General features: G+C 54.2%; 1 protein-coding gene across 1 annotated transcript; it reads right to left on the reverse strand.

Annotated features, from left to right (window-relative positions):
- Positions 1-294: 294 nt before the first annotated feature.
- On the reverse strand, positions 295-9197 carry COCSUDRAFT_47876 (Clc chloride channel; the record flags this gene model as incomplete). The annotated part of the gene is made up of 18 exons (XM_005646903.1): positions 295-592; positions 834-1256; positions 1557-1678; positions 1892-2099; positions 2365-2552; positions 2866-3030; positions 3420-3643; positions 3778-3808; positions 3915-4049; positions 4176-4323; positions 4450-4586; positions 4813-4938; positions 7314-7570; positions 7748-7870; positions 8089-8310; positions 8419-8530; positions 8750-8923; positions 9039-9197. The coding sequence occupies 18 exons, from the start codon at positions 9195-9197 to the stop codon at positions 295-297; spliced, it is 3252 nt and encodes a 1083-aa protein (XP_005646960.1).
- Positions 9198-16136: the final 6939 nt, after the last annotated feature.

Here is a 16136-nt window from a genome sequence, read left to right on the forward strand (position 1 = left end):
TACAAAGACTGCTGCTTACACGCACACCCTCCTGAGCTTATCACATGAACATCAGTGCATGCATGACACATTTCCCATGAACCTACTTTGGGTGACATATGCTCATTGATAATGACATTGGGATGCTGCGCACCATTGTCTGGCAGCAGTGGCAGCCTCTCCTCTTCATGCGGTGAGCTCCTGAGGCCCACGGTGTAGAGCGCAGCCAGAAGCACCTCCCTGGTGGACCTCCGCCGCCGTGGCAGGCGCAGACCTAATGTCAGCATAACACAATATTCATTTATTCTCCACCCATCAGCATGCAGGCACCCAACTCAGGTAAAGCAAGACAATGTCTTGACTCCACTGCGCGACGTTTATCTGTGCCAATTCTTTGCTAGATCTTTTGGAGGCAGCAGCCTTGCCTGAGGGCGACACGGGGTCGGGTGCGGGGGCCATCTTGTTGCGGCGCCAGGCGCCGTGGCCGGCGGCATAGTCCAGGTCACGGCGCGTGATGATGCCTCGCACTCGGCTGTTCTCGTCCACCACACACATGTGCCGCAAGCCCAGCAGCGTGAACATTGCATGCGCCCGCTCCGCCGGTGTCTCAGGCCTGCGCGCCATCAGCCGCCTTGATGGTCAAAATACTGCACCGCTTTCTCGTTTGCTTCTGTTCATCAAAGAGACCCACCACTTTCCAGACAAGATCTACCGCTTGATGCATGAAAGGACACTCAAGTATGGCCTGGGCATTGAGGACAAAGTGCATTAAATTTGGCCCAGTGTTCAAGTTTGCCGGTGCTTGCCTGACAGTGGTGGGCGCCAGGTCCATATAGGGCCGGAAGTCCAGGTACACCTGCGCCTCCTGCTCCTCCAATAACGCCTCTGGCTCATTCGTGAACGTGACCCTGTTCCTAAAACCCCTCTGCTCCCCATCGCTCAAGCTGTTCTCCCCCGAGCCTGCCACAGCCGCCTCTGCTGCATTGGCGCGCCAGCTCAGCCTCCTGCCGCCATTCCCCACATCATACACCCCTGTATTATTGGCCACGGAGGGGATGCGGGCGGTGCTGTCCGGCAGCGGCGAGCTGCTGCGCGCGACTAGCACGTCGTCCGCGCTGTGCATGCTGGGGTTGCTGCTGCCGCCGTCCTCGTTCAGACCCGAGGCGTCAATCGCCAACCCCCGCAGCGCTGGAGAGCTGCGGGAGCGCGACATGGTCCTCTCCTTCAGCGCCTGCTTTGCTGCCGCCAACGCACTTGGAGTGGATGCGAGGCTGCGCCTGCAGACACAGCACCACTCTTGAGAAAATGGCAACCTCCAGATGCAACCATGCCGTGCCTATGAATTGCAACTTGCAATGAGTGCAGATGGTGCAGGATCGTGATGCAGGGTGAATGGGCCTTAAGCATCTTCTCAAAGTTCATGGAATTCGAGACAGGCTTTCTGCCTTCCCTTTGATATTCATTTCTCGCATTTTTAGCTTCGCGGGAAGCGCTACAAAATGGCCAGACTTGCATATGTGAGGTTTTTCCCTGCAATGCTGGGGAGTGTCAACCAAGGCAGACGGTGCAGTGAGGACCTGTGGGAGAATGAGGTGAGGCGGAAGAAGGCGCGCATCTGGGAGTCCAGCGCCTGCTCATGCAGTGACACATCCGCGTCGGGGAGCGCCGTCACTGGGACCCCCGCCTCATCACAGAAGACCTGCATGCCCACCCCGCTCATGAGCACTCCTGAACACCTTCAGGTATCCTTCAATTGTCCCCAAGCTATGGCAGCAGCACGCCTCAGACACCCTTCCAAGTCCAAGGCATCACATTCTGACCAACTGAGCAATCCAAACAAAGTGGGGACACATGCTCGCCGCTGCCGGGCAGGATAAGAGCAATGATTGCTGAAAATACGGGGGGAAAGCACCTGGTGCCGCAGCACGACCAGGATCTGGCTGCGCAGGATGAGGCCCTGCAGGGGGCCGCCCCGGGACGCGCCGCGGCCGGCCGCGTCAATCTCGCCGCTGTCCCGCTCGGCCGCGCCTGCGCAGCCGCGCACCACTGGGAAGCCGTTGTGGCGGTAGCGCGTCAGCACGTCCAGCACATAGTCCGCCCGCTCTATCTCCCGGAAGCACCTGCAAGCATACAAGTTGTTTGGCGAATGTTGGGTGTCCAGGCTGTCAAGACTGTGGAAATATGTGTAGTGAAAGATAGATGTATAATGTTCTTCTTCTTCTGAGAAGGCTGCTCTGAATGTGAATGCTCTCAAGGTGCATCAAGACATACAAAGGTTGAACCAGGCACCGCATGGCAAATTGTACACAGGCACGACCGGAAAGCTCTAGTTTGTCTGCCGCAGGTAAAGATATATTCAGTGACAATGCAACAGTGGCTATGTACCAGACGGCCGGTGCTGCAATGTCGCCGGCTGTCTTTGTGAAGAGGGCCTGCGGCGGAGAGGGGCGCAGGAAGATGACAGAGCCGTCCGCCTCCAGGTCTGTCTCATAGATGCCGTCGTAGTTTATGGCCTCCCCCACCCAATTGCTGCAGATGACCGCTATGATGATTCCAATGATAAATTTGGTGCTCTGGCCCCCATAACCACAACATTCCGTCAACAATGCTATTTTGGCAGTTGCAAGTATACTGAGCCTTGCAAGACTTATGCAGTCTTTGAGAATGTCAAGGAGCAGCTTGTCTCGGGGTGATCTGGGATCATGCTGCAGCTGATAGGAGAGGAGCATTGGACGTGCATGCAAATAAAGAGCATGTGCCAAGAAAAGACTTTACGAGGACCAATTTGGACCTAACAGGCAGCGCAAGGGATCACAATCGTCTGATCTCACGCAAATTTGAATGCGTGTAAGCATGCTACACATCGCTCGGGCGCCAGCTACTGACCTGGGTGCCCTCCACCACAATGACAACGAGGCTGATGGAGGACCTGAAGACACCGCCCAGCATGGCGGCCGCGGCGCACATGGCATACACGCCCGGCTGGATGTTCCAGTCCGGCAGCCACTTCATCAGCAGCAGGCCCATGCTCGCCCCAAACGAGGACCCCACCTGCAGTTCATCATACCCCCAGCATGAGCTAGTCCGCCTGCACCAAACAATTGCTCAGCCATGCTTGTCCAGCTGGCATGCCACCAATCCTCCCCTGCCTCAGACCTGCAACTTGCAACATATCTGACATGATGTGGTCTATAAATACCTTCTATGAAGATGAACAGACACTTCTGGTCGCTGAGGATCCAGATCTGTGACAGAACTTAGTGTGCAAGACATGCAGGGAACACAAGCGTCCAGGAAAGGACACAATACTCCAGAGTGATTCAGGGGCAATTCAGTGCATGGCTTCTCTGCAGATGCACCTTCCCTCTGGCAGGAACAGCGTGTAGCAATGATATTCATGATCACAAGGTGCATAGAAGGTGAATGAAGTGGATTGCGACCATGATTGAGGGCATGAAGAGGCCTCCAGGGATGACGATGCCGCCGAGCAGGACCATGAAGACGAGGTAGGAGGATGTCAGGATGAAGAGGGAGCGCAGCGTGAAGTAGCAATTGGACCCCTCGCACACCTCAAACTTGGGGGACAGCCGCCCCAGGCTGAAGATGTGCTTTATGGTCTCGTCAGGGTTGGCCAGGAATGCTGTTGCCAGATCGTTGTACTTGCCTGGGGGTTAGATGACACAGGTTTGTACAGTCCATGGAGGCCATGCTGCAACTTTGTAGCTGAAGATTACGCAAGCCGAATTGACATTTAGAAACCACAACCTCTTAAGTGCATGTATCGAGAGTCTCGCTTACCTCCTGTGCAATGGAAGGTGAATCCAAAACCCTGCAAACATGTAACAGACTTGAATAATGACCATGCACCATATGGAAAGTGGTAACGTGTGTGGGAGGAAAATGTGCTGAACATGATGACAGCTACAAGGGCACACCTGCTCATGCCAGGCAGGCACATCGACGCACTCCCCAAACAGATAGCTGAGGAGGAAGATGGCGGCTATTGTGAACATGCCCAGCCCCACAGCCTCCAGCAGTCGCGCTGTGTTGTTTGTTCTAGGGGCCCGCCACTGGAAACGCAACAAATAATGGGTGTGAGCTCCCTTTTATTTTCTAGATCGCTGCCACATAGCTCCAGAAGTGAGGTGTGGAATGTGGTAAGCAGGGCACCAGTGGCAGCGTGTCGGCAAAGTCACCTTGAAGATCCGTTTGTGTGCCTTATTGAAGATGGCACCAAGCAGCCCGGCCGCCACAGACACAGCCACAATGAAGGGGAGCTGCTCAAACCACTCCTTGTTCTCCAGGTCTGCCAGCCCTTGGAAGGACAGCACACCATGCTTCCACCTGCATAAACGCCCACTGCTGTCTTCTGAAACTCACAGAAAATCAAGTCTAGGCAGGCAGGCAGGCTGTTTCCGATAGCAACATCATGCTTCTTGGCAGGTAAGTGTGCCCATGTGAGGTTAGAACCTGGGGTGCAGCTGGGCCAGTGTGAAGACAGCAGTGGTGGAGCACACGAAGCAGCGCCAGGCAACCTTGCGCGACCAGTGCGTTGTGGCTTCCTCCAGTGAGAACAGCACGCCGCCAATGGGAGCGCCAAACGCCGCCTGCTCAGGCAGACCCACAAATCAACAGTTCAGAGCACTATCACACATGCATTATCGGTCTATACGTGAGAGACCTTGCTTGCACTGTGGTGTTTGGCCAATTCGGCTGTCTCCCCAAAGCATGCTGTTGTGAAAGTACTGGCAGATGGCACGCTTTGCAGCACTTATGATGTACAGGGCATGAGTTTGAGTTTGCTCATGTGGACCGAGCAGGAGTGTGACGCACCGCGAGGCCGGCGGCTGCGCCTGCAGATATGAATTCGCGCCGTTCTGCATCGCTGTGCAGCAGCGCCACAGCTGCACCAGGGGCCCTGCTCCTGCTCTGCCTCAGGGGGGGCTGCCCATTGGCAGCCTCTACATCACACACCCCTTCCAAGTCCCCCTCCTTATCTTTGGCCCATGCGTGCTGCAGGATCGCCCATTTGTCCAGCAGGACTGCGACAAGCACGATGCTGAGCAGATGAACAAGAGCCGCAGAGGGGTATTGATGGTGAGCATGGGGAAAGACGGTGTGATGCATTCATTACTCTGTGCTTGCCCACATGAGCTGCCTTACCACAGGCTGCGTGCGTAGTCACATGAGCGGCGCAAGCGCCAAGATGCACCTGCAGCTCACAAGCATCAGCTTAACCTCCTGTCTGGCGTTGCCTGGCAACAGGAAGCATGCAGGCGGTAGAATTGATGTCAATGCGCAGGGCAAAGCAGCTTCATCGTGCCTCGCATGCATTGTCTAGCATATACATGACCCCAGACATTCATGAAAAGCACAGAAATCGCGAGGAATCAGATTCTTTGAGCCCATTACCATTGGAGCCTCGGGTCCCAAGGCGAGATTGGCACCGACGGAGCAGCATGTTCCAACCCATTTTGCTATGAGTGTTTGCACACTCAACAAATTGGGGATGGCGACTCCATTAAGGTATGCCATGACAAGGGAGACCCCAGCAGCGGCCGCAGCTGGAGCCCAGAACTGTGCCTGCATGATTACATTGGCCAGCATTCATAACTAGGTGAAGAGACAGGCACAAGTGTGCACTGAATAGGTCTTCATGCAGAAGTGTCAGAGGACCAGGTTCCAGGCCACAGAGACCTACCAGAGAAGAGCCAAGTAGAATGAGGGCAGTGCTGTAGCCCATGTGGAAACATCCTGCTCTGAGGATGCCATGTGGGTGTCCGTCGTGAATGATGGAGCGTGACTTCAAGTTCTTCCATTGTCGCAGATGTTCTGTAACGGATGCCAAGCCCACCGAAAGCACGCCGATGACCACCCCGATGGAAACGGTGACGAGTAGCTTGAGAAAGCTATGCAGTTTCACACTGCAAAACAACGGCGATCCTTCAGTACTACGGCTTCAGATCTACATATTAGCACCAAAGGACACCACGCTTGTAGATGCTTGCAGCAAGATGAAATGTAAACACGTCCCAGATCACCCAATGACCTCGTCTTGATGGGGCAGGCTTAACAGCAGCACAACTTGCGTATTCAATTACTGTTTGCATAGATCAATTGAGATTATCTGTTGATGATTTACCCGAGTATCTTCTTTGTCTGTGCCTCCTCCTCTCTGCGAGACTGAAGAGCCCGGTTGTGCACAAGGCCATAGTCTAGCGACTCGCTGAAGTGCTGAGGCGTTTCGTTGGCTGTCGCAGGCTTCCACAGACGCTCCAGAAATCCGGAAAAGGATCTGAACTTTGATGTCACGGCCATCAATAGCGACAACAGCTCTGAACTTCCCGGCAGTGCCCTTCACAAAATAAACCCCATTGACCGTGTTCCCCGGAAGACTACGAAAAGCTGCCAACATAGAGCGCACAGAGCCTCAGTTCAACAGCATTCGTACGAATTGGAGCTCCAAACGTGCCGATCACAAGGTGCAAATCGACCTGTGCCCGCTTAATGGCATCACGTGCAGGCCGTCAGTGCGCACCCTAGGCCCTTTCAATGGGGCCATGATCATGGCCCCATCTTATCTTGACCGTCTCAACTTCATTCCAAACTTGTGAAGCCTCAATTTTTCGGCCACTGTGGCACTCTGTGCGCCCCTCCTGAGTTTGACTCCTTACGGTGCTCTGTACAGCAGAAGTTCAACAAGTTGTGCTATTGGTTCCCGTTCTGATCAAAGAAAATGATGACAATTGGCACCATTTGGCAAATGGTGGTGCCAGCACCTAATCAGCCAACTCACCGTTCAGCATATGATCTTGCATCATGCAAGTTGCATGCAAATGCAGCGCATGCAGAAGCAGCGGTTGACGTCAATCACATTTCTGAGCCGGCGCCATGGTCCAGAGCTGAGTCAATCGGACAAGCTTTCAGGAATGGTTGCAAGGCTGCCAGCTGCATGCATTTGAATTTGGGGGATGTGTCCTAACTCGTGTAAGCTGTTAAAGTGCAGCCAATTAATTGCTAATACCTCCATGGTGAAATTGAGAATTATTTTGAGCACACCAAAAGGAGAATGGCATCACGCTGATAGAGCGGAATTCACCTCCAAAAAATATACCTTGTCAAGGACATGCAACTGAATGACATGCACACATCTTTTTATTCTGCGTGGTTGCTTACCACTAGTAATGCACAGTAGTGCTGCCGCATGGTTGGCGCAAGGGACATATTAATACAGGTTGCAGTTCTAAACTGGTGACCAGTGATCCTACACCTCATCCCTGACCAGTGCCCCTCATCTGAATAATCTGGGCAGGGATACTTGACGTTCTTGATACCTCCTCTAGCGGTGGTACCCCATCCACAGGTATCTGTGCGTTTTGTGGCACGACAGTACTGATGTTATCAGGTTGCTGAGCATTCCGTGCGTTTTGCTCGGATGAGCGGGGCTCCTCCTCTTTCAACGCATAGCTGTAGGTGCTGTCTGGGTTCAGAAACACAGCTGAGGAGCGTTTGTTCCCTGCCGCACACCCCGCTTCCATATTGCTGGTCTGCTGAGCTAGCTCCTGTGCATTGCGCGCTGCTTGTGCAGTTCCTGCAAGCAGAAATGACAGCTTTAAAACTAAATTGAAAGTATCTCTAACTGGGGTCCCATGGTGTCTACTGCTCTGAAACCAAGGGAACTCTAAATTTAGTGGTTCAGAGGCTCCTGCTGGAACCGATAGCAAGGGATTGCGAAGGGCTTGCAAGTACGAAAGCAAGCCTTGCGCACCTCTCTGTCGATGCAGTAACATTGCGGTCGGGGACAGGATGATGAGCCCAGGGTAGTAGTGGAAGAGGACGCGCCGCACCAAGCACAGCAGGATCAAGCCGCCCACGATGGACATGCAAATTACTGCGTGCACATGCTCACATGTCAGCAGCCATGTAAAGGCAACAACAAAACTCCATTTCCTAGTCTCCCAACCACAAGCCAACTCATGATCCTTGCAGAGCTTCTCCCCCCTTGTTGAAGGTCTTGTTGTGTGAGGTGGACCTTCCAGCAATGCACAAGGATCTTGATGTGACATACAAGTGGTAAAAAGCTGGCTGACGATATAAGGGGTGGCGCACCAGCCTGAGCAAGGATACTAATGGGGAATTGTGCGCATGCGTTCTTGTTGCATGTCCAACCGAGGCCGGACCCCTGCGACTCCACCTGCAGCTTTGCCAGCACCGATGGCGGGAAAGTAGGGAGGTTCCCACAGATGCCACAGTTGCTGCTCACATCCAGCGCCCGAAGGCTCGTCATGTTGGCCCATGACACAGGCAGCGGCCCCACAATGGCAGTGTTCCCTGGAACCACACTCATGGCTGGTCACCTGCAGTCAGCTGTTGCAAGTGCAAGGACAGCTGCAAAAAGCACATTACATGTGCCAAGAAGCTGAGAATAGGCAGCTGTACCCAGTGCCAGAATGCGAAGGTCTCGGAGGTTGCCAAAGGAGGCTGGCAGGTAGCCGCTCAGTGAATTGTGATCCACGTGCAGCACCATCAGGTTCTCAAATGCTCCCCAGGCCTGCAACATCCGGTCAAATGCTTCATAAGTGCTCCAGCAAGAGAACAGGAGAAGGGACATTGCAGACATTGGCGATGTAGACACCGAGGCATCAATATTCAACATAAGAACTATTCTGGTAAATAATATGTGGAGAAATATGCTACAGTAGATGTCAATATCTGTGTGAGCCAAGACGCGTTGGATACAATGGACAGTTTCAGGCATCTGAGGACGCACCACAGGGAGAACACCAGTCAGTGCATTCTGGCGGACGTCCAGCACGCGCAGAGCAGTCATGTTGACCCATTTGGGGGACATGTATCCATAAAATCTGTTGGAGGCCAGCCGCAATGCCTCCAAATTGGTGAGTCGCCCCAATGCTTCTGGAATCGTGCTCCGCAGTTGATTCCTCTGAGCACATGCAGGTAGTAAACGTTAGACACTGTCGACACTGAATTACTCTACATAAATCTGATCCTCAAAGCAAACAGCAACCATATACAATAGAATTCCTCAGCAGTCGCACCTGGAGATCCAGCACTCTGAGCTCTGTGAGGTTGCCAATTTCCTCAGGCAGGCTTCCCTGCAGTGCTGCGCATGCAGCTTCCACGCCGTTGCACGACAGCACAAGCCTTTCGACGCGCCAATTCTGGCAGGCTATGCCAAAATAGTTGCACACCGGCATGCCAGTAGAGTTATATTTTCTCGGCACAGGACTGGTGTGCCAGCCCTGAGGCGCATTCGAGTCATCTCCAAGAGAGCAGGTTGGCGAGCCACATGGGTCCAAGCCAGCACGCCACGAGCGCAGGCGGCCTCCAGGGTCACTGACCGCCTTGTGAAAGGCCACCAGAGCAGCAACTGCAGCATCACAATGGAGTAAGGTGACACTAACCTAGAAACTCGCGACATGCTGGCATGTATACACCCAAGCCTGTGCAATCAAGGGGAAACATCCACAACTCACCATCCCCAGAATAAGTCGCGTTCAGATCGGAAGATTCGGACTGACATCCGCTCTTCGTCAGAATCAGAACAGCCAAAAGAGCTGTAAAGATGATATTCACCTGCAACCATGCACAATCTTTGAAAAACGGCAACGTGGCCTGAGCAAGTTGAGGGCAAATTATGTGTTTGAAGTACAAGAGAAACAAATGTGATGGCATCACACCCTAGATTTCTCGCATCCTCGCCTACTGCGTCTTTTATAGCTGATGAGCGTTCCCATCAATGAAGCATCGCGGCACTGTGGGACTTGTAATCGGCAATCGACGGAGCGAGACAACTCCAAAGATGCCACTGCCAGGAGGACAGAGAGGACGAGCTCCGAATGAAGAGCACTTGCTGAGTGTAGATATTACTGCCAATGCCTGAAGGAGAGTTGCCAGATCTCTATGAATCTCTCGTGCACCCACGTGGGTGTGCCACGTCCTTTGCAGATCCCACGTCATCCCATTTATGCTGAAAGCTTCTTGAGAACGGGAAGGCGAGAAGTGCCCCAGAATTTATGAATTTATCTGTGGACCTATCTTAGACGTTGCCATCGACATTTCTCAGGCAGGTTTCACCTCACCTGAAAATTTCGATGCGTTGGATTTATTTTCGCTCGTCTTATATAAACAAAAAGGAACGAGCACCGTCATCTGTGCAAGCATTTTGGTTCCAGTGCTTGAACTACAATGGATTCCGACGAAGACTACGTACCCGAAGAGGACGAATTGGAAGAGAGCGAAGACATTGATGATGGGGTACTTGAAGATATTCAGGATGTAGATGACGAGGCTGAATACCTCACGTCACAGCAGACTGGTCGTTACAAAGCTTTCAGTGATGAAGGTGTGCCTTGATCCGAAGTGGTGCTGTAGCGACGCTGGCACACACACGCACAGGGTCACAGAGTACTGTGAAACGTAAAGTTGAGAGCTGTAATGATGTCACGCATGCAACAGGGACAGACGATGATGCCGATGACGATGATGGACAGCCGAAAGATTTGTTCGATGATGCAATTGACCCACTTACTCTCCTCGAGGGAATGGGAAGGCAACTGGAGGGAAACGATGCAGCGCAGCAGCCATATGAGGTCCTGGCTCGGTCTCAACGGGCCAGGCAACATAGCACGAGTGCTGCAACATGCCAAGATGAGAAGGTTAGCAATATTTGGTCACTGACCACTCCATGATTGATATTCCAGATTGCATGCCTGCTCTGCTGAACGCTGTTGTGACTGGTCAATGTGTGACTGCCACAGGGGATTGCTTCTGGCAGCAACCAGCCACATGCCCGCCGCGACCTCTTTGGAGCCACAGTGGACGACATATGGTGTGAAGACCTGCACATCTTTAAAGCTGTCTAAGCCTTGCATGGGCCTTTGTAATTCATGGTGCTCACTTTGCCTGCAGTAAGAAAGAGCAAATCTGTGTCATCATTGCTCATTTGTCTCTTGCAGGAACGAGGACATGGCAGAAAAGGTGGGCATGCTGGGCGACAAGCAGCGCAGCCGCAAAAAGCAGCGCGAGAAGGAGCGGCGCCGACGCAAGGCAGCAGCCAAGGGCATCCGCAGCAAGGAGCTGCCAGAAGAGGTCACCCGGCGCCTGGGGGAGGCCAACCTCTTCTATGCCACCAACAGGTAATCCTTCAGCTCAGCAACTTGAGATCGTGGCAGACGCTTCTAATTTTGCATGGTGTCTGAAGGCAATTATGTTGAGTGCATGATTGATTGCGTGTAGCAAGCCTTGCCTCATATGTTCACCTCTCCAGCCGTGCATTAAAGAAAGCACAGTGCACTGTATCCAACAGGTTGATTTCTAAGCCGCAAAGGGATTTGTGCAAGCAGGTATGAGGAGGCGATCAGGCTGCTGCTGGAGGTCATCAAGCTGGCGCCCAACCTGCCGGACCCCTACCACACGCTGGGGCTGCTGCACGAAGCCAGCAACAACCAGCGGAAGGCACTGGACTTCTACATGATCGCCGTGCACCTCACGCCGCGTGACATCAGCCTCTGGCGCCGCCTCGCAGCGCTCTCCACAGACCTGGGATTCCTGCGGCAGGCCATCTACTGCCTGACCAAGGTGAGCATTGATTGTGCACATTCACAGAATGAAAGAGACCTGTACACCTCAGTGCAGGCGCTTAGACCAATGGGAGGCCCCATGAAGATGCAGGAGGAAGGAGGCCTCCTCAACTGTTCCAGGTGCCTGTTGTCTGCGTGCAAGCAGCGTATCTCCTGCTGCAGGTGATTGCCAGGGACAAAGAAGACCTGGATGCGCGGTGGGACCGGGCTGTGCTGTACGCAGAAATAAACGAGCCGCGGAAGGCCCTCGAAGCCTTTGAGGCCATTGCGGCAGCGCGGCCGGGTGACAGCGAGGTGAACACATCATCTCCTGTCCAACTTTCCATCCCTACCATGCCAACCGCAGAGCATAGTGACACCCTTTACCACTTGTCAGACACGGCAGCTTGCATCATGCGCACTCCAGAATGCCGTCAGATAAGTGGTGGCTGTGGGGTGCATGGCAGGTGGTCAAGATGCTTGCGAGGCTGTACCACAGAGTGGGCATGGGGCAGAAGGCGATAGATTTGCTAGAGGCGCACACCAGCAAGTACCCAGAGGCCATGGACCTGACAGACATCAATATCCTGTCGGAGCTCTACATGGAAGGGGGTCAGTACGACCGCGCTGCTGCGCTCATCAGGAGCGCGCAGAAGCAGCTCTGCGCCACCGGGCTCCCAATCGACCTCACGGCAAGCATCTTCATGCCCTTACATCAAGAACCCAAGTATTTTGCGAGGGCCGCATTGGATGCCATTGCATGGCAGCATTTATGGTGTTCCCTCCGTCTGGTAGTGAGGGGCGCTGAACAGCTATGTTCAATGCTAGTACAGGTGAAGGCTGCCACATGCCAGATGCATCTGGGCGACATGCCCACCGCTCTGGACATGTTTGAGGGGCTGCACCTGGAGAGCCCTATTGAGTATGCAGACCTCTACATGGACGTTGGGGACCTGCTTGCCGACCAAAAGGAGCATCATCGGGTGTGCGCTGAAGATAAAAGCTAAAATGATTACCACAATCATCACATCTTAAATGGTGCATAATGCGCTGCTTTATCAATTGTGCATGTGCATGTTGATGACGTGAAGCTTTGTCATCTCAGGCGCTGCGTTTCTTTGAGAAGCTGCGGGAGCAGCCAGAGTACAACACCCCGGAGGTGTGGAGGAGGCTGGCGGCCTGCCAGCAGGCCCTGGGCAACGATGACGGCGCCGCAGACATCTATTGCAACATCCTCGAGGGTGAACCTGCCACCCTTGCTTGCGCACCCGAACACTCAACGTGGCAACCTTGCATTTTACAGGGTTCTTTCTAATGTGTCCTTTTGATACTGCCTGTTCTTGGCGATACTCAGTGTTCCCATCAAAGCAATTGGGTGTTGAGGATCCCAGATCATTGTGTTGAAGTCATGGCAAGCTGACTGAGCATCTGTGTGCTGCGCAGGTGCGACAGCGGGCAGCGAGATGCAGCTTGAGGCTGCTCTGGCGCTGGCAGAGCTGTACGCGGACATGGGCCAGAGTGCAGCCGCCCTCAAGGTGATGGACAGCCTGCAGGACCTGGGCTCTGCCGACTACCCCGGCACCCCCTCAGCCGCGCTCACCCTGCTCGACCGCAGGGCCTGCCTCCTGCTCCGACTGGGCCAACAGGTGGGGCCACGCCACATCACACTGGCTCCTGCTGCAATATGCAAGCAGATTCTGGTGCCCAATACCAGTGGCAGCCTTTGCCTGCAGCTTGTCTGCAGGCGGCTGTTGCCTCTAATGGTCGAAATGTGTATGAATGTAAATGGTAGTGTTGGTATACCAGAAGCTGTTGACTTGCGGACTGAAGCTGGGGCGGTGTGACATCCGGCAGGAGGCGTTCCTGGACCTGATGCTGCCAATCCTAAACCGCACGCTGCGGCACTTTGACGCACAGACCTCTGCCGGCGGCAGCCGCATGCCGGCCGTGCTGCGCCGCCGCCTGCGCCTGCTGAACAAGCACCGGGGCGCCCACGAGCAGGGCGTCGTCTTCAAGGTCCACTCCTCCTGTCTGCCTCGGCTTGTCCGCACTTGCAGAATGTTCTTTAGGTGGTCTTAGCACAACATGTCGCTTCTTTGAGATCAGCCCAAAACCTGGGGGCTTGGAAATTTGTGTGAATTTAGGCAATATCACCATCGAGGCAAAATTCTCTTCAGGATTCTTTCATTTGTCTTACGCACCGTCCTATGACACTTACCGAGATACCATGAACCTGTGCAGGGGTTTGTGACCAAGGACCGGCGCAAGCCACACGTGCGCAAGGCGGACGAGGAGCTGGCGGCAGCGCTGGAGGCAGGCACAATCTCAGAGTCTGAGGCCGAGGACGAGGCGGGCGCCGCGGCGCAGCCGGGGGGCGGCGTCATGCTGGACGGCCTGGTCAGCGATGCGGAGCAGTTCGAGATGCTCGTGCGCACGATGCGCGCGCTCACACGCAGCGGGCAGGCCTCCGAGGCGCAGCAGCTTACCGAGCACGTCCAGACACTGCTCAGCAACCGTGGCGCCGAGAAGTGAGCCCCGGCCACCTTCCATCCTGCTTATTATCTTATGTTTTGCTGCGCGCAAGTTGCAGGCCGCTTCTAGAGTGCGATGAGCTCGGCATGGCTGTGACGGGCCACTTGCAGAGAGCAATATATCCAAGCAGGAATGCAGGGTCAGGACGCAGCTGAGCGTCCAAGCTCAGAACTGTGGCCAAGGTTCGCGATGTTGATGACAATGATCAAAGCAAACGATGGACTTAAATTATTGGGCGCAGCCGGGGAAAGAAGGACGTGCTGCGGCTGGTTGTGGCAGAGGCGGCGCTGGCGCAGGGCAACGCTGCAAGCGCGCACACCCTCATGCGCGTGGTGTCCGCGCACTGGCCGCACTCGGCCGCCGTCTGGAACGTATATGCGCGCGTCGCTGCGGCCCTGGGCGGCCTGCGCCACAACCTCAAGTTTTTCGCGCCCCTGCGCTCCAAGCACCCCACCTGCCTGCCCCTCGCGCTGCTCACCGCCCACAGCCACTCCCTCACGGTGACTCCCTGCCGCCCATGCAGCCAACGGCCACTGTTTCGCTGTTGTTCCGGGGGCGGCTTTGCACTAATCGAGCAGCATTTCATGCTTCTGTGTCCTATACCTCTACTGCAGGCCCTGGAAATGTGGCTTCATGTGCCCTGCTTGTGTGTCATCTATATCGTCAGGCTTTCATCCCTGGTGACCTTACATATTCCATATGCCACTTGATAAATTAACTCGGATTTTGTGGAGCAGCATGTTAGCTTATCCAAAGAGGGGTCTGTGTGGGTGCTCACGGTGGTGTTGTGTGGGGCGTGGTGCAGGGCAGTCCTGCGGTGGCGTTGAACGAGTACTTCCATGCGTACAAGCAGGCCAGGCAGGAGCCGCTGACGCTGCTGTGCATCGCGGTGGCCTTGCTGAACCAGGTCATGTCCAAGAAGGTCCCGGACAGAGACAGGGCCGTGCTGCAAGTCTTCGCCTTCCTCCAGGTCAGCCTTTCTACTTCCTGTCTGACATGCTGCGCGGTGTTGCCTCACTGATCTCATCAGCTGCCAGCTTGCATGAGGCGGGTTTATTCACTCCTGGACAGGGATATGGGGGATCATACATCTGAATGGGTGCTGTCCACTGCATCTCAAGCCGCCAGGAACCGCTGGGTGGGGCAATCTGTCAGGAAGCCATGATCAATGCAGGGTTGCAAAGGTTGAGATCTTTATGTGTCCAGGAGTATGCCAGCTGCAGAAGGATGCCGCAGGAGGCGGCATACAACATCGGCCGTGCAGCACACCAGCTGGGTCTGCTGCACCTGGCCGCTCTGTTCTATGAGCGGGCCCTGGCGGCTCAGCCTCCAGCTGGCGATGCTACGCGCACGAATGGTGTAGCGGCTGATCCATCCATGTCGAGCTTTGATTTGCGCCGAGAAGCTGCGCACAATCTCGTGTTAATTTACCGAACGACTGGGGCGGTGACGCTGGCCCGGCAGGTCATGCGGCAGCACTTGACAATCTGAGCCCTTGAGACGTGTACAAATGATGGTGTCATGAAATATCAGGGTGATCATTGATGAGTCAAACACCATGATGTACTTATATATTGAACCTGGCATCACACCTAAAATCCAAATTCGAATTGCGATATTGTGAAATTTTTCTTTCAATTCATATGATTGCAAGTTTGAAACCTTCCCCGTGGAAGCAATTTTGCCTGCCATGTAAGAAGGGACCCCAACTGGAGGTCATGTGGTCCAGGGGACAAGGTCCAAAGCATCACGGTGTTGCATGTGCAGAGCGTCAGATTTTCACGTGGTCTGATCACGTGGTTTGATGCACGAGGGCAAACTACAGACTATAGCTACAGACCCTAACGCAGACCGAGAAAGACGATCAACACACGACAGCTTCTTGATTGTTTGTTTGGGAATCTTTCTGACGATTAGGTTGCCTTGTGTCCTTCCTTCCTGCTTCTATTGAAAAGTTGTGTCATGCAGAATCTGTCAGTCCTGCCTTGGCACTCATTTCGATGGTTCCTATTCCTTTAGGTCTCAATAAAGGTAATGGGAATT

This window comes from Coccomyxa subellipsoidea, assembly GCF_000258705.1.
Source record: "Coccomyxa subellipsoidea C-169, whole genome shotgun sequence".
In the NCBI taxonomy this organism is placed as follows: domain Eukaryota; kingdom Viridiplantae; phylum Chlorophyta; class Trebouxiophyceae; family Coccomyxaceae; genus Coccomyxa; species Coccomyxa subellipsoidea.